Below are 23,575 nucleotides of genomic sequence, written 5' to 3' on the forward strand. Positions count from 1 at the left end.
CCATCCCGAGGCGGCGAGCAGCAGTCGCGTTGCCGGCTTGGGTTACAGCACAACGGCCCAAAAGAAAAAGGAACATGAGCAGGTCAGAGGAGGAGAAGGAGGGCTCCAAGAGCAGGTACCCCCTGAAGGGCTGGCAGCCAGGGGATGATGGAGCAGGGATACCTTGGAAGGCAGCACAGCCCACGGAGGACCCGCAGGGGAGCAAGGGAGAGGCAAGGAGCGGCGCAGAGAAACCCCTCAGCCCCTCGCCGGGGAGACTCCGCAGAACCTCCAGGGGTAGAAAGGTGAGGGAAGAGTGGCTGGAGTGGGGCTGGGTGTGGGGGAGAGCGTGGGAAAGGGTGGAAGTGGATTGGAAACTTCCTCTGTCTTTCATTTCCCCATACCCAAACCAGTAATGGAATATTTTTTGCCAACTTGCAGTAAATTGGGTTAAATCCCCCCAACCTAATCTCTTTTTACCCAATTAGTGAGTGATTGCTCCATCTGTACTGTTACCCATCAGTTTCCTGCTTCCAGTTCCTCCCAGTTTCCCCCCAGTGAGGAGGAGGGAGGGTCAACCCCTCGCAGCCTCGCAGGGAAACAAGGCACCCTCAGTGCCCTGCTGGAACACGTGCCCTCTCCTTTAACTCTTCCTGCCCTAAACGTCCCAATGAGCTGCAGGGTCACGATGATAAAAGACGCCGCTCTTTTCCTTTCAAAAGACGTTTTATTCCACTGCTGGATACGGCAGCGGCAGGACGGGGCTCGCCTGGCGCTGGCGGAGGTGCTCAGCCCGACGTCGGCGGAGCGCTGGGTACCACGCGCGTTGCCGGCAGAGGGAAAGGCACGACATCCCCTAAAGTGCCGTTATCCCGGAGCAACCGAACGCGCCGGTGTCCTGGTCAGGCTTCCACGAGCTCTGCTGGGACTGGGATCCTGCCTGGCGGTGGCTGAATCCGAGTCCGGTCTCCTTTCGGCCGGTTGGTTTTTCCTTTCCCAGTTCGTTCCCCCTGTTGCAGCCTCTGGCGTCGCCTCCTTCCGCTGTACATCACCGACGTCTCGGATCTGCCGTTCCCCTTCCTCTTCCCAGGGCAGGGTCTCTCCCTCAGCCCGTGGGTGTCTTTAAAGCAGCTTCAGCGGGGGAGGGGTGGAGACCGGGAGGATGCGCGGTGTGTCCGTCCCTTCCCGTCGGGACAGGAACGGGTAGAACCGTCCCGCGCGTCCCTTCCCGAGCCGCAGGGGCGCTGGCACCATGACGGCCATCTGCTCCACGTCGTAGAAGTTCACCTGCCCTCCCTCCAGGTCCAGGAGCACCCCGACCACCGCAGCCCCCCGCTGCAGCCTCTCGCTGCCGCTGCCTCCGCCGCTGGAGTAAACCTGCCCCCGGGAGCTGTGCAGCGCCCAGCAGCCCTCCCCCTCCCCGCAGGGCGCCCCCTCCTCCCCCTGCCCCCCCCGCGTCCCCCAGCACCCCCAGCACCCAGTCCTGCCCATCGCCCACCGCCACCTCCCAGTAGTGCTTCCCGGCTGCAAACCCTTCCTTCCCCACCAGCACGGGGACTGTGGAGCCGGCGCAGGTGCCGGCGGGGTCCGACGCTTCGCTCTCCGCGCCCGGGGCCGCCGGCACCCGCAGCTCCAGGACTCGGCCGTCGGGATCCGGCCTCACGGGAACTGGAGGGCAACGGGAGGATGGGCCGGTGAGCTGGTGGGCGCGGGGCTACGGGTGAAGTGTTCCCGGCTGGGAGCCGTCCTGGCGTGACTCCAGCAGGAATTCCTGCGTTCCCCGCAGCCGCCGATGGCCCGAGGGGCACCGCGGTGCTCGCGGCCACGTCCCCTGCGGGGCGCGCGTCCTCCCCGCCCTCCACAGGGCATCTCCTTCCCTTCCCCATCCGTCGCCCCGTCCCCTCCAGCACTGTCCCCGCATCCCAGCCCGGGAGGTGACGCATCCCAGCAGCCCCTTCCCTCCCTCTTCCCATCATCCCGGACCCTTTTCCCATCAGCCAAGCCCGGGATATTGCTGTGACCCCAGCGCAGCTGGTACATCCCCCACGCCGCGGCGTTGCCACCTGGGGGTGGCTTGGACATTTGGCCGGGGAATTTTCACCCCCCTCCTCCCACCCGCTTACCTGCGTGGCTCCGGGCTTCCCAAAATCCTACGGGAAGGAAAGACAGAATAGCATTCTACGGATCTATTACGCTCTGGGTCCTTGTCTCCTGCTGTGTTTCTATCGATGTGCAATTATCATCATCACGATTCTACCCAGGGGCTGGCTTCATTTACCCATACATACACCCTTAAAATAAAACTTTTAAACCACTTACCACATTCCAGTTTCAGTTGATCTGAAAGGGAAAGTTGCTTTAATTAATAAAATGGATTTTTGTGAGGGCTTTTTCAGGTAGTCGGGCAGCTCCCCATAGTCAGAGCTCTAGCGACGTGCCGGTGCCAGGAGTTTTTTAAAATTTGTGTGCTTTAAATTTTGGAGGCTTCATGGCAGGGTGAACAGTTTGGAGGACATGAAGTCGGCCATCTGGGCTGGGTGGAGGAAATTAATTTCTTGCCTGCCATTGGAATGTTGGATGGGGATGCGATTTGTAAGGGGAAAACACGGGATGTGCCGTAGGTGTCTGTAGCTTTGGTTGAATTTTTAAGGAAGAAAAACTTCCTGGAAGGAGGATTATTCATAGCCCAGAGCACCTCTGGAAAGAGAAATGCAAACCTCACTGTGGAGAGAGATTTGCTTTGGCTTCAACCTCATGGCTGGCATAGTCGGGCTCATCTGAACACTTGCTTTATTGATCATAAGGTTGATAAAAATATATTTTTATCAACATTTATATTTCTATATCAAAATTTATAAAAAAATGTTAAAAATATAATTTTTTTACAAGATGTTTTCTTACCGATCTGATTACTGTCATTGGACATTTCTGTAAAGGAACAACAGGAATTAGTGCAATGAAAACTCGAGGAGATAACGATGAAGGGGTGAGATCGGCAGGAATTATTTTTATCGCGGTGCAAATCCTGGATTGATGTTTTCCTTTAAAATGTGCTGCGTGAAAACTTGTCGTCTCAAATTCCTATAAGCATACATTGTGGATAAAAGCCAGGTGTTAATGGCCCTATGCTGCACAGTCTCTACACTTTGGAGGGATGGCACTCTTTTTATTCTTTCTTTTTCCTGCCCTTCTCGCCTTAGTCATGCATCCCAGCAGAACCTATAGATCCCGGTACCAACAGCGGAATTCCCACCCAAATGAAGGCGGAATGGTTCAGTACACAGCTGTAAGCGACCCAACGCAGGTATCTATGCTTTGAATCCTCAGGATGCAATTAGCAATGTTGCTGATGAGTATTGAGGGCACCGCTAGCATCCTCCTTGCTGTATTTCCATCTGTCCTCTCAGGCCATTTATCTACTTGCTGTTCACAGGCACAACCCAACGCTTGCGATTTGTAAGTCAAATTAATGACTTGAGTTGCCCTGAAGTCTGCGCCTGCTGCTCAGGAGGGTGCCTCACCCAAACAGAGTTGACCTCCAAGGGGGTCTTTGCCATATGTGTCCCCTCCAGCTGGGCATCTCCATCAAGGGATGAAGCAGGGAGAGAAGGGGAAGCACCACAAGGTGTTTTCCCTACTGGTTGTACGTCCCTCAACATCCCAAGCCAATATTTCTCCGGATAGAATCCAAGCTGTAATTCTGGGGGGGCTTTGTGATGCTGGCTACAGTGGTTGGAATGACTGGGAAGTGGAATAAATCAGGAGCAGCAGGTCAGGGCGGGACAGCAGGCCTCCCAGTAGAGGGTTTGCACAGCGGCAGAAAAGCATGCAAGAGCAGCCACACTAAAAAAATAACCTTTAACGGTGACTAGAAACAAGGAAGAAGTAAGAATCATTTGAGTGAAGGCAAGTTGCTAGGCTTTCCTACGAAGCAGCTTCTTTTTGTTCTCTCATCTGCACCTATTGGTAAGAGTTGATTGACATTATCTTAATTGCAGAACTATATTTACCTGCTTCCTGTGTTTTCTTCTGTATTTCTACGTTGATCAACAAGCAAAACAACAAAGAAAAAAGAAAAAGCATTACCGGCTGGCCAGTTGGTTGAATTTAGATGTTAGAAAGGATGAGCTGAGCTTTTCAATTATTTCATTTCCCTTGATTCCTAAAGCTTATCGGGAAATGGATCATTTTGGAATTTATAATCATACTCAAAAACGGGTCTAAAAATGCTTGTTAAAGGGAACAGACTCACCCAGGAATATTTAATCTATAAAAAATCTACTTCTCATTTGCTCTTCTGGGGATGTAAGTAGTATGCACTCTAGAGGTGCTCAAAGGAACAGGGAAACTGTGTTCTTACCTATTTTTTTCTCCAATTCTTGTTTTTCTGAAAGAAATGATACATGATTCTTAATGTCTACATTTTAATCAGATTTCAAAACTTTAATTGCAACGTTCTCTTGAATACTTTTCCTTTCTTTTTCTCCAGGAACGCACCAACATAGGACCACCCACGATCGACTTCATCTATTTGCTGAGGTCACCAAGGTGCAGTTGCACGGAGAATTGCAAAATGAAATAAGCCAGGAGGTGAATTAGCAGAGAAATTTGGAGGAGATCCTAACTGTTGTCTGGAGAGCTGAGTTGACCTTCACCTGACCTCTTTTAGGTACCTACAAGATGAATGTCTCTCATCTGGTTGCTTTGTAGGTCCCTTGGGGTCGAGGTAGGAAGTCCATCCCTCACCTCCCAAGTCAAGACAAGGATCAGGCCACCTGGACCATGGGATTTGCTTTGAGAAACCTCATCGATGGGGAGATGATGGGGTCCATGAAGAGCATCTCTGGCTGTGGGCTTTCTGAGCTGGTGAAGAGGACTTTCAACTGAAGTTGCCATGGGAGGGGGACCTCAATCCATCTCACTCCGGCCAGCCAAGGAGGAGAGGTGCTATGCTGGACCTTGTGCTCACCAACAAGTAGGGGCTGGTGGCAAATGTGAAGCTCCAAGGCAGCCTTGGCCACAGTGACCATGAAATGGTGGGGTTGGAGATGCTCAGGAGAAGGCGGAGATGCTCAGCGAGGAGGGCAGGGGCAGGCAGGGCGAGGGGGAATGGGTTTCAACAGAAAGAAGGTCGATTTCAATTAGCAATTAGTAAGAAATTCCTTACTGTGAGGGTGCTGCTCATTTCTTCGCGCTCGACTGCCTGGGTCAAAGCCATGGGGTGCAATTTGGCAGCCCAGGGCTCAAGCCTCGGTATTTAATTTTTTTTTCTTCTCTAATAATTTGGAGAATTACTAGCGGGCGAAAGTGGAGGAGGCAAAAGATCAGAACACGCGGATTGCTGGATCACAACGTAAAAATTTAGAGTGTGAGCCTGGCAGGGGATGGTGGCATTGCCTGAGCCATTGCAACATCCCTAGGGATATCCCTCAGGACCTCAGCGCAGTCGTACTGGATCACCTTGGATCTGTTCGTTCAGCATCTTGCAAGCAGCAGAAGGTTACCCCAGTGATCTACTCCAGGCTGCCTCTGGAGGGGTCAACACCTCTTAATTATAAAGGACAATGGGACTAATTGCCACCGACCCCTTTATGCCGATGGCTGCTACTTTTGAGCTTCATGCCCAACAAACCAACCCCCCCTAGGAGAGTGTCCTTGATTTTTTATGCCTTGGGGATATCCTCACCATTTTCAAGGAGCATTTACCTGCTAGTATGGCCTTCTTTGAAGTTACTGAAAAGAAAAAAAAATATTAATTATTCAGTATCTTAAAACAATAAAAAAATAAATTATACCCGTCCCAGGAATGCTAGTTGAAAGTGGAACCCCTCACTTCTGTAGAAAGACCAAGTCATTTTAACACAGGGTTATCTCAGCAACAGACCTTGGGAATTCCTGAAGATAAAAGAGCTCTGGGAATGCCAACTGTCTACTGAAGCAGCCCCTCTATACCTTCACCATCGGGAGAAACGCGAGTGGCGAGGGGGACTTCCACGTGCAAGTAGGTAGGCAGTAAAGAGTTTGGTTTGGATTCATCAGCTGATGTGGACATTTCAGTATGTGTGCATATATATATATGTGTATTTTTTTTTTTTCACCTTGCTGCTCTGAAAAACTGAAATATTGATCATGCCCACGTTATTATCGTGCCTAAAAACTGATTCTGAGGCTGTCGCTGGCTCAGAAGCATAAATATTTCTCCTACAAGGTGTTTGTATGGGTTTATATTATATATATTTGTATATATGTATGTTATCTATCTGTCTATCTATAATCTATATTTTTTATCTATCTATCTATAATATATATATATCTGTGCTTGGCTACTCACCTGCTTTACGGGTTTCCTTAAAACTACCTGGAAAAACAAAGAAACTGTTAAAAAGGTTGTAATTTTTTTAAACAAGCTGTCCGTTGGGAATATCGAAGTCAAATTTCAATGTTTCCAAATCCACTAGTCTAAAAACTAAAAGAATATCCGGTGCCCGTAAAGGTTGGTGCTCATAGAAAGTGGCATCTCATAGCCATGGAAAAGATTCCCTGGGCATTCACACATGCAGCCCCTATATAAACCTCTCATTTTTAATTACACCACTGTTAATTTTTCCCTCTTTCCTTCTCCCTCCCATCCGTCCCTTCCTGACTTTGACGTTAAAACATTGAGTTTTCAAGTGGTTTGCATCTCAGGGGAAAACTTCTGCCCTGGCTGTTAGGGGTGGAAATACTTACGGGTCAGTTTATAGCCTGTAGCTGCAACAACAGCAATATCCAGGAATAAAATCACGAGGAAGGCTGTCATCCAGGGCGAAGTGGAAGGAAAGAAGACATCTGTGAAATATAAACGGTGTCGCTTTCACCCGGTGTTTGCCAAATAGCTGTGACGGGCTCCCACGGCCAAAGCGTTTAGAGCCATTTGATTAGTTGTGACATTTCCTTCACTGCCTCCCTCGTGAGCTCTTCTAAACCTTTCCCTCTCCAAATTGCACAGTGCTCCCAAACAGCAGCTCTGTGTCGGGATTTATCTTTTTTATCTTTTTTATATTGATCTTGAAGGTAACAAGTGATCTAAGATGTAAAGGTGGACTTCTTATCACATTAGCCACCTAAAGACGGGGTGTTTGTGCTGGGGCATCACACCAGGGTCAATAGAGAGACACCAGGGAGCAGCCCACCAAGGGGTCCTGAGCCTGGAGGTCACTCACCTGAAATCAGCACTCGGGATTCACACCCTGCGTTGAGCAGGTTGTTGATGACGCTGCAGGTGACTTCCTTGTCAGAGCCTGGTTCAACACACATGGAACTCACAACATCAAAAAACCCTGAAGAAGTCTTCACGTTTTGGGTGGTCACAGCCTCGTGCCGTGGCTGGCCTTTGCTGTTCAGCCAAACAACTTTGGGCTCTGGAAACCATCCCCGGGACTTGCAGGTGATGCCAATGCCCTGACCCGTGTGACCATCCAGGGAGACCAAAGACTCATCACCTTTAGCTATAGAACAGCAAAAAACCAAGCTGCAGTCAACTAAGAAGCTCCAGCCAGCCAAGAAGCTCCAGCTAACCAAAGAAGCTCCAGGCAACCAAGAAGCTCCAGGCAAGCAATGAAGCTCCAGCTGACCAACCAAGAGGCTCCAGCCAACCAACCAAAGACACTCCAGCCAACCAACCAAGAAACTCCAGCCAACCAAGATGCTCCAACAAACAGAAGACAAGACTTTCTCTCAAGCAAGCGAGATGAATCCAGCCCATGGACACCCTTCAGTCCTTTCTGTTACTCAACTGGACTGAGGAAGAAGGAGCAAAAGCCTGCTGTTCCACTCACCTGCCACTTCCAGGTAAACCACCACCGCATCATACCATTGCTCAAAAAAGACACTGCAGGTGTATTTCCCTTTGTCCAAGATCATGATGTTTTTCAGGTGAAGGGACACGTTTCCCTTGTTTAATCCAGATGGAAAAAAATTTGTCCTGCCCTGGTATGCCTGGTCCTCAAGAACTGAAGTGTCTGTTTTTCTTCTATCGTAAACAACCACATTGATATTTTTGGAGTTTCCAGTAAATGTCCACTGAATGGAGAATTGCTCGGGCATTGCCGTGACTTCCACCTGACAGGGCAGGGTGACTTCATTTCCAATGACTCCAATGACAGGATTGTTAGGAGGGGTGATTCTAAACTGGCCTGCAAGAAGAGAAGAGATGTAAATCTTACCTGTCCTAGAATCATGGAATAGTTGGGGTTGGAAGGGACCTTTAAAGAAGATCTAGTCCAACCCCCGTGCAGTGAACAGGGACATCTTCAACCAGATCATTTCACTCAGAGCCCCATCCAACCTCACCTTTGATGTTCTCAGGGATGGGGCAGCAACCACCTCCATGGGCAACCTGTGCCAGTGTTCCACCACCAGCACCAACAAACATTTCTTCCTTATTTCTAGACTGGATCTGCCCACTTTTAGTGTAAAACCATTGCCCCTCATCTATCACTACAGGTCCTACTAAAAAGTGTCCCTGTCTTTCTTGAAAGCCCCTTTTAAGTATGGGAAGGCTTCAAGAAGGTCTTCCCAGAGCCTTCTCCATGTTGGACAACGCCAACTCTCACAGGAAAGCTGTTTCACCATCATCCCCGATCAATTTTGTGCCTCATTTGGACCCCCTCCAACAGGTCCATGCTTCCCTTTCTATCCACACACTCTGGAAATCAAACCTCTTCTAAAATCCAACTGGGACTAGAACAGAACCTGGATTTACCTGTGACTAAACCAACAAGCTGTAGGAAAATAATGATGGGAAGAGTCGTCGCCGGCTGAACTCCGCAACGCATTGCCTTGTAGTTTTGTAAGACATCAAGAAGCAGAACATCCAGGGTAAATCTTAACGGACTTACTGCAATCTTTTCCAGCACGGAACAGATGATGGGAAGAGTGGATCTAACTGGAGCCATGAGGTTTTCTATATATTGCTCTATATGGAGTGATGCAAGGACAAATCCTCAGAGATGTTCAGGTACCTTTGAGTGACATTAGGAAAAGGACAGAATAAGCTGGTTTTAGTGAAAGTCAATTGATTAAGCAGTGATTTTAAGGCTTAGGCTTGACCACCAGAGAAAAGAGGGTTATTTTTGAGAGGCTTGGAAAAACACCGTATTGGACCATGCCTGGTCCCCAAGCATCCATGAGATGCTCAGTGTTCGGGGAACTTCTAGCCAGGACAGCAACATCTTTCTAGACGACACAAAGCTAAATGTAAAGCCAGTAGGATGTGTCTAACTTGAGGTAGGTGAAATCCTGAGGCTGGCAGTGTCTTTAAAAAGCTCATTCCTGTCTAAGTTCTAGAAAACATCTACAGTGCACTGAAACTCCGTAGGTTGTCCCTCCTACTCATACCTCCTTGGCCAAAACCTGTTGTTGGGGGTAGTTGGAGGAAGAAGCGAGGATTTCGAGAAAGGGTCTTCAAAAATGACAGAAGACCATGAATTTCCACATCATTCCTGGTTTGAATGAGACTTTTACAGGCTTCAACCATTAGCGGATGTGCGTGCCCTTTGAAACCACCGCTTCAGCTGGGAGCGTTCCTGACCTATGCAGCATGCATTGGCCTTCCAACGATTATTCCAGACCCACGGAGTCAGGAAAAGCAGCAACAGGTGAAATTCACCCATTGTGCCTGAGTGAAGCGAGTATGTTTGGCTACTCGGGGAGGAATCCATAGGGAAGATGAAGCCACTGGTCAGTTGCTGTAGAGCAACTCGGGGAGGATGCTGTGTTCTAGGGGTGTAAGTGTAGGTGCAGGGTCTCACCCAATGTTTCAAGAGTTCTTTTAATGCAAAATATAAGTATTTTCCTCCACCTAGAGGCTTTTTGTGTGAGCTCTGAAAAACTGAAAGTAGAGACAACTGCTGCAGAATGCCCCTTGTCCTGACCTACCCTCATTTATCGCCCTTTCTGTTGGATGATTAACTTTTGGCCCCGTACAGTCAGCATTTCCAAGATGTAGAATGAACAAAGAAAGCATAAAAAGGCTTAAAAAATCCCCCTGCAGCAAAGCTACAGAGCCTGGTTTAGTTTGCTTTTGCTTTATTTCTAGTTTACCGTCCTCCAAAGAAAGCTACGAGCTCCCAGACGCCAAGAAAATATTATTTTTGAAAAAGGAAAGACAAAATAAATGCTGCAGATTTGCACAATTTGCCAGCTGGAAAATCTCACAAAGGTTTATTGCTTGCGCATAGATGAACATCAAAATCTCTATCCTTCATACTGATTATCAGCAGGATAAATTTATACCTGAGTTATACTTGATTAATGAAGATAATTATATCGTGGTATACATCAGAAGTCAGCCTTATTGGTATACAGACCACCAGGCAAACACACAGCAAGTCTATACTTCTGACAAAAAAAAAAAGCAAATAAATTTGCTTTTTAAAAATTTTAAATTTTTAAAATTTAAATTTAAAAAAAAAATGGAAAGATGTCTCGGAATCTCGGAATCAGCCCGTTGCAGCCCTCCAACCAACCCCAACCATCACAACTCCTGCCGCAAACATGCTCTTTGGAGCAACCTCACCGCCAACCATCAGCGTTTCAGCAATTAATTTCCTTAATAAAAGTTGCTGGTGGATAGCAACGGATTCCAAATGAAAACTGTCGGTCAGATGTAGGCATTCCTTGTGCTTCAGTAAGCAGTGCATTTTATTCATTACAGCAAGGCGGGAAATAAAAAGAAATGCAAACGAGCTTTAACAAGTTGATTATAACATTATTTAACAGTGGCACTCACAAGCGCGTTCCCACCGATCCAAGCAAGGAAAAAGCCTTTTAATTCCAGGCTGGAATAATTCCCTGGGTCTATAAATAGCAAACCACCAGCTCAATATTCATGCAACCCCCTCTGGAAACCTTGCCGCGCGCAATTCTCTTGCAGCCGCCCTTCAATTCCTTACCTGAAGAGCGAGATCCAGAGGATCCCTTTGAAATTCCCCATGGATTATGGAAGTGAGGGGCATTTGGCTCATGTTACCTGTACGTACAGCCTTTCCTTTTCCATGTCTGTAGAGGGGATGGACTTTAATTTCCTTATGAAATCTTGCAAGTCTTGAGTGCTGAACTTTCACCATGAGCAAGGTTTTGCTCTTGGGTGCAACGCCTCAGCCCACAGGTGCCAACACTCTCTAGTAGGAGAGATCCAAAGGTTTGACTTGCCAATGGTAGATCCAAAGTCCACGAGCGGATTATGTTTCAAACCCTCTTGCGCAGCACGACTCGTTTTTCTAGTACGGCTTTCTGGAAATTACGTGGAATTAAGAGAATGGCATGAAGGGGAGGCGGGGAAACCAGCACGGGGTGTTGCATGAGCTCATCACTCGCTAGGGTGATTCGAAGTTGGAAGTATGACCACGCAAGAAACAGAGCATTGTGAGATATAGAAATAATAAGACAATATATAATTTTCCTTTTCTCTCCTTTTCTCTCCTTTCCTCTCCTTTCCTCTCATTTTCTCTACTTTTCTCTACCTTTCCCTTTCCCTTTCCCTTTCCCTTTCCCTTTCCCTTTCCCTTTCCCTTTCCCTTTCCCTTTCCCTTTCCCTTTCCCTTTCCTTTCCTTCCCCTTCCCCTTCCCCTTCCCCTTCCCCTTCCCCTTCCCCTTCCCCTTTCCCTTTCCCCTTTCCCTTTCCCCTTCCCCTTTCCCCTTCCCCTTCCCTTTCCTTCCCACTTCAAAGCCTCCTGTTCAGCACCTTTCCCCCCCTCATCTATCCCATCTCCCACCATGCAGGCCAGATACACCAGGAGCATTCGTCAGACCCCAAATGTTCCGCCCTCGATTTCTTCGAAGATGCATCGCATTCAGCAGCGCCGGCAGGGGAGCCCAAAAGGCAGACAGAATTCCATTAAAAATCTCCTGGGCAGAATATTGCACTCCTGGGCATCGGCGGCACCACCTGATGATACGAGGCGTCCAGTTGAGCTGCTACAATCCCGACAATCCTTCCCCTCGCCTGCATCCCTAAGAAAGTTAATCCATGCTTTCCTTCTGCCCATTTTCCAGACAAGGTCATCACCGATGAGGCTGCAAGATGGACCCCTGGAATTCACCTCGTCAAAGGTGACTCTGTCTGGGGAACACCAAGATTTGCGTGAGAAAACCTCACACCTCGCGTTCTCAATGCCATCGTAGGCTCCATCGTCCCGCACGTTCATTTTCAGGCATCTTCTCCGTCCTTCCTTCAGTCTTAGTCTCTGGCAAGACCATCTTGCAAACCTCATGCTCCTCCAAGAGTCACCTTTGCTACATGGCTGTGGGATTTAATGCCAACGCGCCAGTACCAGGTGTTGAAAAGAGGAAAAAAATATATTTTTCTTTAATTATCTTGGAGGGTGTTGGAGAGTAGGTCCAACTGAGTGTTGAGCAAAACTCCTTGGGTGATGGAGATACTCCTTGTATCCAGTGTCCTAGTGGAGGTTCCTAGGAGGTTATTTTATAGTCTTTTCTTTTTTCTTTTCTTTTCTTTTTTCTTTTCTTTTCTTTTCTTTTCTTTTCTTTTCTTTTCTTTTCTTTTCTTTTCTTTTCTTTTCTTTTCTTTTCTTTTTTTTCTTTTCTTTTCTTTTCTTTTCTTTTCTTTTCTTTTCTTTTCTTTTCTTCTTTTTTCTTTTTTTTCTTTTCTTTTCTTTTCTTTTCTTTTCTTTTCTTTTCTTTTCTTTTCTTTCTTTTATTTTATTTTATTTTATTTTATTTTATTTTATTTATCTTTTATTTTCTTTTCTCTACTTTTATTTTCCTTTCTCTACTTTTCTTTTCTTATTATATTTATTATATTATATCATCTTTTAAAGATAAAAAGAACCCCCCCCAAAAAAAATTCCAGACCCCCAAAACAAATTAAAAAAACACAACCAAACAATCTGTATTTTCACACCACCACGTGTGAATGCTCCAGGACATCCCTTTTCCAAGAACCTGGCTATGGAGAGTCTTCTGAGAGCGCTAAATGTTGGCAGGACGGCCGGGAGTCAGAAAACCTGAAGGATAAAAAGGAGAAGAAAGTTTTCTGATTTTTTTTTTCTGCTCTTCAACAGGATGTAAAAAGAACAACACGGGAAAAGAATCCCAGGGCTTCCAAGATCCAGGGATATTTGGAGAGGGAAACGCTTGGGCATGCAATAGAGGAGAAGTCCCCTGCTAAGTTGTTGGTGACACCCTTGGAAGTCTTCAGGTAGGAGGAGGAACATCCCTGCCTTTCTCCAGCTAGAAGTAGCGATGGATTGGGAAGCAAGAAGTTCTTTTTTGGTCTTGAAATGTGAATCTTGGCACCACCTTTTCCCCAGTCCTCCTGCCCAGTCCTCCCTGGCCCTATTGGATGTGGAAACCGCGATCACAAGTTTCGGTGGTAATAAAGATATGAGGACAAAGGTTGACCACAACCATATCCCATGGAGAAGTCTTAAGGTTCTTCTTACTCTTCAGGTAAGAAATTACATATTTTTGCTAAATCCATGAAGGGAACCCATCGCATGTACTTGAATTAATAGGTAGGGATTTAATCCGTCGCGCTAATAGGGATGAACCTACCTGCTGCAGACACGTTATTGCCCTTTGCTGGTGGGAATAGCTCTGACAGCACCTGATGTTATCTGTGATTGTAAATTTGGGAAAAAACAGGGAAAATCCGAGGAAATCAGGGGCTGTTCTATCAATAATCAAGTTGCATTGTGCCCTTTTGGCTCACTAGTCAGTCTGACTATATTATATCTATATAATATGTATACAAATGTAAAGATATTACGTATCTGCTGTGAGTATGCTGCAAGTAAGGGTTTGTTCAGCAGGGAGTTGAAGGCAAATATCTTGAGAGGGAGTTGGAGGGAGTCATGTTTGTTAAATCACATGTTTCTCTTTAAAATCTTGGCGTGGAAGTCAACAGAGCGATCAGCATGGCAACATCGTTCCCGGGAATTAATCCTTAAGGTTGTTTATCGGTTTTTTTACTGTACACAAGGAGGGGAAAAAACAAAAAGAGGGAACAAAAATCTACTAATATCAAAAGACAAGACGTAATGCTTTAAACTTCTCATTGAAAGGAAAAAAGTGCCGGTGACCATAATAAAGAGTTTCTGGAAGTTAAAGGTAAATACAGAGAAGGAAAAGAATATCTTTTTTTTTTTTTTTCCCCTCACCATTTATATAGTTCAATTTGACAAGGAAATGAGGAAAGAAAAGCTGTCCTGCAACCCTCTTTGCAAGTTCCTTCTTATTTTTCTCCCTGTTATTTTCTCTCCGCGATCACGTTTGTTCATTGGTGTTGGAGGCGTGAAAAAACGGAAGGAATCCTGCTGGACTTTCACCAGGAAGCTGGGCTCTTGGTCCTGTGGATGATTAGGAAGCCTGGATGTTGATGGGTTCCCCCTTCTGGTGGCTGACAGCCATTCACATGCTGACTTTCCAACATGGATCACGCTTGATTACAGGTAAAAATATCTCCATTTGGAATAGATTTTAATAAAACCGCTTATTTCTGCCCAGGTTCACGGAAATGTAGAAGTTGGAAATAACGAGTAGGCAGCTTTCTTCTGTTTGACGGCCTAAACCACCAAATTAAAGCCCTTGTGAAGTCTGGTAGGTGTTAAGGTACCCAAGGCATCCACGTGGGCTGAGTGATCTGGCAGGGCTGCAGGAGACGTAGAACCTTCTAGACTGGTGAACGGAGGCCAGTTGGGAAGCTCAGCACTAGACACCTCGGTGGAGCAAACGAATTGCACCCAAGGTTTTGAATTTGGCTTGCAGATTTAGCTGCCTACGTTGGGCTTCCTAGAAGAGGCGTCGACATACAAGCTCAGCATCTAGGATAAGATTCAGCTGCTCATGCACTGGCACCTACCAGCGTTTTAGACCCTGTAGGGTCTTCTTGGTCTTCCAAAGTAGAACACACCTACCATGTGTGCCAATCCTGTGCGTAGGGAACCTCAGGGCATTCCAAGGAACTCTACCCAACGAACAGACTCGCTGCCTACTGTAGGATGGGCATCAACTGCATCTCCACTGGTGGTAGTAGGAGCGTAGTCAAGTCAATGGTTGAACTGGAAGTGGCAGGTCAGTGGCAAGACTCCCTCTCGTTTATTCAAAGGTGGAAGTTTTACTTTTAATCCTCTTTATGATTAGGAAGACGTGTGGTTTTAGGTGCCCAGTTCTGGATGCGAATCCTACAGATGTGGAGGAAGGTCAGCGCGGACGGGAGCCCCTGGGGCTTGACCAGATGCAATCCTGTACAACATATGAAGTGACATTATATTTAATAGTAAATATTTCCACAGTGTCTCCCAGTAGATTTTTAACTTGCCGTAGAATAGCCAAGTTGCTGTGATAGGACTTCTTTGCAAATCTCTGTTGTTTGCTGTTGATTTTGTTAATTCCAAGAGCTTTTATTCCGGTATCCTCCTTGGAATGGAAATGAGAATGATGTTATAAAATGTCCTGTTTTTTCCCTTACAAAGATCTACATTGTGGGTGGGGTTCATCTCAGGTATCTTTAGAAATCTGAAATCTACACATCCAACGTCAGTATAGTCACCTGAGGGTGTACACCGCATCTACCCCCACCGTAGGGACATCTTGCCCACCCTATGACATTTCAACTGATACCAGGTACCAACATTTTGGCTGTTGAATCCCACCTTTAATTTTTTGTTAGGTGGGTCCTGCGTCCTGTATCCAACCTTTTACAGGCTTCTCGTTGTTCATCCCTTTCCCACGATTTCTCCATAGCCATCACCTCAATGGCCTCCCAAAATTGCGTCATTTAGCATTCCAAGGGCTGAAGGATAAGCTCCACGAGCCTCACAGAACGCGAACGTTACTCACCTGAGTAATCTGCCATTTTATCTTTACAGGTCAATTTATTAGCTCTCCTCCTAATAGTTCCGTCATTGGAGTCATTGGAAGAGTGGTCGTTCTGCCCTGCCGCGTAGCCAATAACATTCCCGAAGCGTTCTTTGTCCGGTGGATATTTCACGAACGGGCTCAAAAAAGAACCGTGAGCAGATACGACGGGAAGAATGAAAAGGAGAAGCCAGATGAGAGCTACCAAGGCAGAGCCGAATTCTTCCCCAGGGAATTTAGAGCTGGCAACATGTCTCTGCGCTTGAGGGATGTCAGGAGCTCTGACAAAGGATTGTACACCTGCGAGGTCTCCTTCAATGACACGTACCACGATGTGTTCGTCGAACTGCAAGTGGCAGGTCAGTGGCAATCCTCGTTTTATTCAAAAACAGAGCTGAACAGAAATGTCTACATCCACCACCGACCAAGGGAATGACCGTAAAATTTAATATCATTGAACATATAAGCTGTCCTCATGGAGGGGATGTGTGATTTGGGTCGGTTTTCTCTGAATTAATCGCTCTAGCCGATATTTGAGGTAAGTTTTTGTTCTAGTTGGAGATACCTGGATTTAGGTACCCTAACACCTGCATCCCTATGCGACCTGGGAGTAGCGTCTCTCTTCGTACTCCGTGAAAGTCCAGTCAGAAGGTTCAGGAAACCCAGCTGGTTATGTTTGCATCAATGTATTTTGCATCATTGACAACTTTGCAAAATTTACATCACCGAGCTGATCGTCCAGTTTCTCCATGGTCACCATGATCAGTTGGTGTCATTCCAATACCTTCACCACCTACCTCGTTGCTTGCTAGAGGACAAAGCAGTATCATATTTGTTCTGCCGTTCCTCCTTCTGTTGCAGCCCCTTCATAGATACCATCTTCATGGGTGGCTTTGGTTAATGTGGTTGGCTTGGAAGTGGACGTGTGTTCCTCCTCCGTTTCTCTGCTACTCGGGGACCAATTTCCATGAGATATTTATTGTGGCATCTGGTGTTGTGGCCAGATTCTTCTGAAGATGTCTTCTTAGCTTTACAACTCCAGATGGAGCAAAGGTGTAGCATCTAAGGCACGTTCTAATTTAGCCTGCTGAGATCCTGAGTATAAACAGTATTTTTTTTAAGCTGTAAACCAAATTTGTGCCATGTCAGTGACAGTTTTACCCGGTTATCCTGAGACACTAACACATTCTGTTTTCTTGGATGGGTTACACCAGCTCTTCACAGGCTTCCTGTAATCCATTGATCATCCTAAATATATGGAGATTATTTTTTTTTTCTTTTTTTACAAATTTCTGGGAAATTCCACTGGCAACTGCATTCCAGAATAGCCATCCCCAGCTGGGTCTGTTTGCTGTCATCTCCTTTAAATTGTTCCTTCTTCTCCATCTGGTAGGCTTGCTGGCCGTTAAGAAACTTCAGGGCTCCAGTCTCAGTTTAAATTCAGAAAAGTCCTTCAGTGTTCTTCCATACCAATATGGATAGACCAAAGAAGTGTTGACTTCAAGATAAACCCATTTCCCACTCTCAGTACTGGTTGAAATGGAGAATACGTGTGCTTTTTCTTAGCTACAGGTGGTGTGCCTTCCATTCTCCTGAGGAGTCATGTGAAGCAGGGCATTGGCCTCACCTGCTGTGTGGCTGGATGGTTTCCTAAACCCAAGGTGGTTTGGCTGGATGGCCAAGGACAGATCCGGGAGGAACTATCGACCACAAAGACAACAACGACGTCTGCAGGGCTGTACAACGTTGTAACTTCCATGACCCTAAAGCCAGGCTCTGACATGGAAGTCTCCTGTAGGGTGGTCAACGATCTACTAAACACAACGAGTGAGTCCCGAGTCCTGATCTCAGGTGGGTGAGCCCTGTTATCTGCTTGTCAGATAAAAAGGACACGTCATCTAAAAGGCATGGGTCCGATTTTTGTGGCATGAGCTGATCTGAGGATGTACTCCCACCGTCAGCATTGGAAGAAGCTCATGAGGGCTGCAGTCATCTTCCACCTTTATTTCCTGTTGACTACACAGCCTTTGCCAACACCCAGTAAATCAATTTTTCCTCTTAAAAAAAAAAGGGGGGGAGTCAGGTAGCATCAAGACTTTCTGTGTTCCCGTCTTCAAATTCAAAACAATCAGCTTCTTGGGGCTCAAGTAAAATGGATTAAGGACACAACCGTATGCACGTGCAAAAATGACATATTTCCTTAACAACGGTCAAAAACTTTCATTATCCAGAAACAGGATAAAACATAAATTCACCAGCTCCTCAAATGCGTTGCCTGCATCCTAAGTTATAACTGGTTTATGTTTTAATCGTTAATAGAATATAACTTCTTTTGGTCATTTGTACAGGTATTTTCTTCCCCTCCATTTCGAAATGGCTGATTATCTTCCTGGTCATTTTATGCCTCAACATGGTCCTGATTTCCACTGTATTTTTTAAGCTGAGAAGTAAGTATTTCTTTTACATATCCACTTCTACGTATGTTATCTTGGTCAACATATAGAAATAGCACAGGGGTTCATACTGCAACCCATGACTGTAAATAAAATCTCATGAGCAAAACCATCGGGGATTGTTTAATGACCAAATACAGGAAATGGAACAAAAAAAAAAAAAGAAGGGTGTGTGTGGGAAAATACATGGTCTGGGCATGGAGGAATGCAAATTGCACCTCCTTACCTCAGAAATGAGGAACAAACTACGCGTGTCGTTCCCTTGGAAGATAATTCCAGAGGTTTGTCCATAAAATTAGAGCCTTGATGAATCAGACGTGATTTCTGCCTATTACTCTCCAAAAACATGCAAAAAGGTGGTTTTTTCCCCCTCTTTCTTTTGAACCAGGTAAGCACAAGAAAACAGATCGATCAGGTAAGTAATGAGGAAGATGATGACAATTTGTAAGTTGGAAGGGTTTATTACGTTTATATTAAATTACAGGACTAATGAGCAGTTCTAGTGGCATCCTGATGTTTTGTAGTTCCTAATTTTATTTTTGTAATAAGTAATCATTTATAACAATTTAATAAGTTCCTGTATACACAATACTGTAAACGTAGTAAGTTTTTTTCATTTGTGCTTTACGAAGAGTGCGTTCCCTTCCTTTGTGATGCTCTAGCCATTACTATACATTGACTGACATAAACCACCTAGTCATACGCATTCAAGCTTTGTTTGTAATTACTCAAGAGTTAATTAACCCATCAGAAACATTCCCCAGATTCTGTAGAAGAGGAAGAACTAAACGAACCAACCAAACAGTCAAGAGTAATTCAAAGCTCCATCCCAAACTCAAGACTCTAAAAGCAACTTACTCTCCAGATACTCATGAATCTGTTTGGTACTCACCACCTCTGGTCTGTACTTGAAAAGAAAACGGACCAGCCGTCCCAGCATTGTCCCTGCTGCTGTGGGGTGGGGGTAGGGCATAGCTCAGGTGGCTTGTGCTGCACTTCCGTGCTCACCAGGATGGAATATTCACAGCCAAACCACCTGTTGGCCGTGGTCTTTGGCTCGTGTTGTCACCTAGATGACACCAGCTCATGGTTTGGGAGAGTCCTCGTTGACCCCTGCCGTCGCCACAGCATAGCCGAATAAGCTGGGTGAATAATTTTAATCTCTGAGGCACATCTGGTTCTGTTTCCTGGGCAGGTTTGACAGCTGAGGGTACCCGTGTCCTTAGGGATTTATTCCCGGTCTCTCAACCTCCGTCCAGGCTATGGTTGGGACAAGACTCAGTACTGGGTATCTCAGAATTCGGCCTCATTTTTTTTATGAACTCCATTAGAGAGGCATGTCTTGGTTTAAAAAATACATTTTGGGGCTAGCAAGAAGCTTGGGGATTGTGTTAGGTTAAATTAGTTAAAAGTTTTAACCCCGCTTAATTCTGCTTGTCAATACAGTGTTGTCTGATGAGGGGAGTTTAAAAGAATAATTAACGCTTATTTTTTATTATTTTTATTATTAATAATTAATATTAATTTTCTTTGTTTTTCAGTAAAAGCGAAGATGGAATTGGAAGAAGGTAAATGTCCTTTGCATTTGAAACGATGCTACGATGTTCAGAGAGCTCGAAGACATAAAGTCAGGGAAAACACTGAGTGTTGATTAGCAATACGCTAATTGCAGGGGTGGCAGTCCTCCTCACTATTAAGGAACCAGTGACAACCACACATCGTATCCCACATGTGGTCTGTTCTCTAGTGAAGACTGAAGATCTTCACCATGTAAAGATACAAGGAATTAACATAGCAGTTAATTTTCAAAATTAAAAAGAAATAAATTCAAAAAGCAGCGAGCTTTTCGAAAACTCAACCCAAATCCTTGCTGTTGGGTGGAAAGCTCTTAGGAGGCTTCCAGTACTCCTTCTTTTCCTGGTGACCACTCATCTGCCTTTCTCAGGGTTATTCAGGCTTACCTTTAGCCAGCTGAGCGGCCCTGTAAACCCTGTGAACTTCACGGAGCCGGGGCGCCTACAGCTCAATCCACTTACATACATCCAGGTGCCTTGGAGCGTCTGCGATGCCCTTGGTCATCCGACTGACCTCCTAACTGGAAGGCAGCAGACACCTCATTGAGCTTTGATCGTATCTGAAATTGGACCTAAAGGAGCTTCTATAGGAGACCAGAGACCTTTCAGAGAGACACCTACATGGTGCTTGGGGTAGTCCAGGGCATCTGAAACGCACGCGATGCCTACATCCCTCTCAAACATGGTCAGTCAAGGCACGACCTAAACAGGCTTTGTAAGACCTCTACCAGCAAGACCTACGAGTCTTGTTCCCACCCTGCTTCATGAGTTTTTAAACCATAACTTAAGGAGCTACCTGAATATAATGAAATAGTATTATATAATGAATATAATAGAAATAGCGTGATACATCCGTGGGTTGAATCGTTGGGTTATGTTTGGTTCCATGGATTAAATTTGATTGACATGTGATTTGACTGATGACAACTTGAAGGAGTTGACAGCATAACCCAAGGCTGCGCTTGCTGGATATTGGGGTTTGTGTATTGCAGTTCTTGAGTGCATTCATCTACTCTGAAAGCTCACACTGATACCTCTGCACTGTCTTTTCCAGAAAAACATCGACTGCGGTCATTGTTAGGTAAGATGCTTTTGTTGTTCATTGCATTTAATTGGCTCTATGCTAGAGTTACGTCCACTTTGGGTTTTTTTCTGGGTTGGTTTCTTTGGTATTCAGGTATGATTATGGGGTTTGGTGGCACTGTGAGTATCGTTAAGCATTTAAAATGAAACACAAAGTTCAGCTGAACCAAATCCTTTTCCATGCAAAAAACTCCGGGCATAATCTGAGATTTATTTCCCATCCCCTGTCCCAGAAATAAAAACTTTAAATATTGCAGAATGTTTGTGTGCATGCTCAGCTGTCCAACTAGGTGACAGAAAGTGTTGGAATTACATGTTTCCAACAAAAGCAACACGGGTTTAAGGCTTTATGGAAGGCAGCAGGAAAGTCCACCAAGTAACGTCCGACTTGCGGTTTAGATCCAACCAAGACTCCGTTAATTTCATTTCTTTTATCCTCTCTGCTGAATTTTCAGATGGAGAAAAAAACAAAAGGCGAGCAGGTAAAATCTTTTTTTCTTCAAAATATTCATTGAGGATGCTGTCCAGTGCCAGTAAAAATAAGCTAGTCTGATCAATTAGCTGACTTTGATTTCAAATGAGTTTTCAGAGATGTTAGTAGAGGTGATTACGCAGCAAAGAGGTTGATGATATTTACTCCTTGTGTTTTTGCATCACTCATTTGTGCTGTTCCTTTTCCAGCAAAGTCCAACCTCAAGAAACGCTTTGGTAAGAAAACCCGTTTCATGTCAATCTGATGTTCTTATCGAGTGTAGAAGTAGTAAGACAAATCTTCAGGTTAGTCTGATGGGTTATCCGTGGATTTGGAGCCACGTTGTACAGTGAAATACCAACCTCGGGGGGGGGGACGAGGGGACGACGGACGGACGACCTGTCTCCTTTTCCAAGATTGGGGATTGTCCTATTTTGAAAAATGGGAATAAAAAACAAAGGAAAAGCCAATGTTACTGACTGGAATGTCTTCTCCTTTCAGGTCAACTGAAAGCGGAGCTGGGTAAGTGGTTAAAAACAAATAGTGGTTGTGGAGAACACTGGTATCGGTGGAGGAAGAGGTGAAAAGTGACACAGAATCACAGCGATGACAGCAATGGCACATCAGGAGCCTTCCCCATCTGTGAAGTATCTATACCACCCCATAAAACATCATGCAGTGATGTCCATTTTCCTTCCCGTAGGATTTTGGGAAGCCCGGAGCCACGCAGGTAAGCGGGTGGGAGGAGGGGGGTGAAAATTCCCCGGCCAAATGTCCAAGCCACCCCCAGGTGGCAACGCCGCGGCGTGGGGGATGTACCAGCTGCGCTGGGGTCACAGCAATATCCCGGGCTTGGCTGATGGGAAAAGGGTCCGGGATGATGGGAAGAGGGAGGGAAGGGGCTGCTGGGATGCGTCACCTCCCGGGCTGGGATGCGGGGACAGTGCTGGAGGGGACGGGGCGACGGATGGGGAAGGGAAGGAGATGCCCTGTGGAGGGCGGGGAGGACGCGCGCCCCGCAGGGGACGTGGCCGCGAGCACCGCGGTGCCCCTCGGGCCATCGGCGGCTGCGGGGAACGCAGGAATTCCTGCTGGAGTCACGCCAGGACGGCTCCCAGCCGGGAACACTTCACCCGTAGCCCCGCGCCCACCAGCTCACCGGCCCATCCTCCCGTTGCCCTCCAGTTCCCGTGAGGCCGGATCCCGACGGCCGAGTCCTGGAGCTGCGGGTGCCGGCGGCCCCGGGCGCGGAGAGCGAAGCGTCGGACCCCGCCGGCACCTGCGCCGGCTCCACAGTCCCCGTGCTGGTGGGGAAGGAAGGGTTTGCAGCCGGGAAGCACTACTGGGAGGTGGCGGTGGGCGATGGGCAGGACTGGGTGCTGGGGGTGCTGGGGGACGCGGGGGGGCAGGGGGAGGAGGGGGCGCCCTGCGGGGAGGGGGAGGGCTGCTGGGCGCTGCACAGCTCCCGGGGGCAGGTTTACTCCAGCGGCGGAGGCAGCGGCAGCGAGAGGCTGCAGCGGGGGGCTGCGGTGGTCGGGGTGCTCCTGGACCTGGAGGGAGGGCAGGTGAACTTCTACGACGTGGAGCAGATGGCCGTCATGGTGCCAGCGCCCCTGCGGCTCGGGAAGGGACGCGCGGGACGGTTCTACCCGTTCCTGTCCCGACGGGAAGGGACGGACACACCGCGCATCCTCCCGGTCTCCACCCCTCCCCCGCTGAAGCTGCTTTAAAGACACCCACGGGCTGAGGGAGAGACCCTGCCCTGGGAAGAGGAAGGGGAACGGCAGATCCGAGACGTCGGTGATGTACAGCGGAAGGAGGCGACGCCAGAGGCTGCAACAGGGGGAACGAACTGGGAAAGGAAAAACCAACCGGCCGAAAGGAGACCGGACTCGGATTCAGCCACCGCCAGGCAGGATCCCAGTCCCAGCAGAGCTCGTGGAAGCCTGACCAGGACACCGGCGCGTTCGGTTGCTCCGGGATAACGGCACTTTAGGGGATGTCGTGCCTTTCCCTCTGCCGGCAACGCGCGTGGTACCCAGCGCTCCGCCGACGTCGGGCTGAGCACCTCCGCCAGCGCCAGGCGAGCCCCGTCCTGCCGCTGCCGTATCCAGCAGTGGAATAAAACGTCTTTTGAAAGGAAAAGAGCGGCG

General features: G+C 47.1%; 1 protein-coding gene and 1 pseudogene across 1 annotated transcript; one reads left to right on the forward strand and one right to left on the reverse strand.

Annotated features, from left to right (window-relative positions):
- Positions 1-849: 849 nt before the first annotated feature.
- Positions 850-11,240, reverse strand: LOC101912530 (butyrophilin subfamily 1 member A1-like; annotated as a pseudogene).
- A 2,507-nt stretch (positions 11,241-13,747) lies between these two features.
- On the forward strand, positions 13,748-23,404 carry LOC114014082 (butyrophilin subfamily 2 member A1-like). The gene is made up of 12 exons (XM_055807646.1): positions 13,748-14,091; positions 14,273-14,432; positions 15,852-16,199; positions 17,407-17,691; positions 18,189-18,287; positions 18,682-18,708; positions 20,922-20,948; positions 21,403-21,432; positions 21,632-21,658; positions 21,924-21,944; positions 22,126-22,152; positions 22,608-23,404. Exons 2-12 carry the CDS (start codon positions 14,354-14,356, stop codon positions 23,150-23,152), a joined length of 1,515 nt encoding a protein of 504 aa, XP_055663621.1. The 5' UTR covers positions 13,748-14,091; positions 14,273-14,353; the 3' UTR covers positions 23,153-23,404.
- The last annotated feature ends 171 nt before the right edge of the window (positions 23,405-23,575 follow it).

This window comes from Falco peregrinus, chromosome 6 (genome assembly GCF_023634155.1).
Source record: "Falco peregrinus isolate bFalPer1 chromosome 6, bFalPer1.pri, whole genome shotgun sequence".
Lineage (NCBI taxonomy): Eukaryota > Metazoa > Chordata > Aves > Falconiformes > Falconidae > Falco > Falco peregrinus.

What these genes read in the sequence shown, in the direction of transcription:
- LOC114014082 (XM_055807646.1), top strand. Translation starts at nt 14,354, where the DNA reads ATGTTGATGGGTTCCCCCTTCTGGTGGCTGACAGCCATTCACATGCTG. An exon ending in TGGATCACGCTTGATTACAG is followed by an intron (nt 14,433 to 15,851) that starts GTAAAAATATCT and finishes TTATCTTTACAG; the next exon opens with GTCAATTTATTAGCTCTCCT. An exon ending in CAACCTCAAGAAACGCTTTG is followed by an intron (nt 21,659 to 21,923) that starts GTAAGAAAACCC and finishes TTCTCCTTTCAG; the next exon opens with GTCAACTGAAAGCGGAGCTG.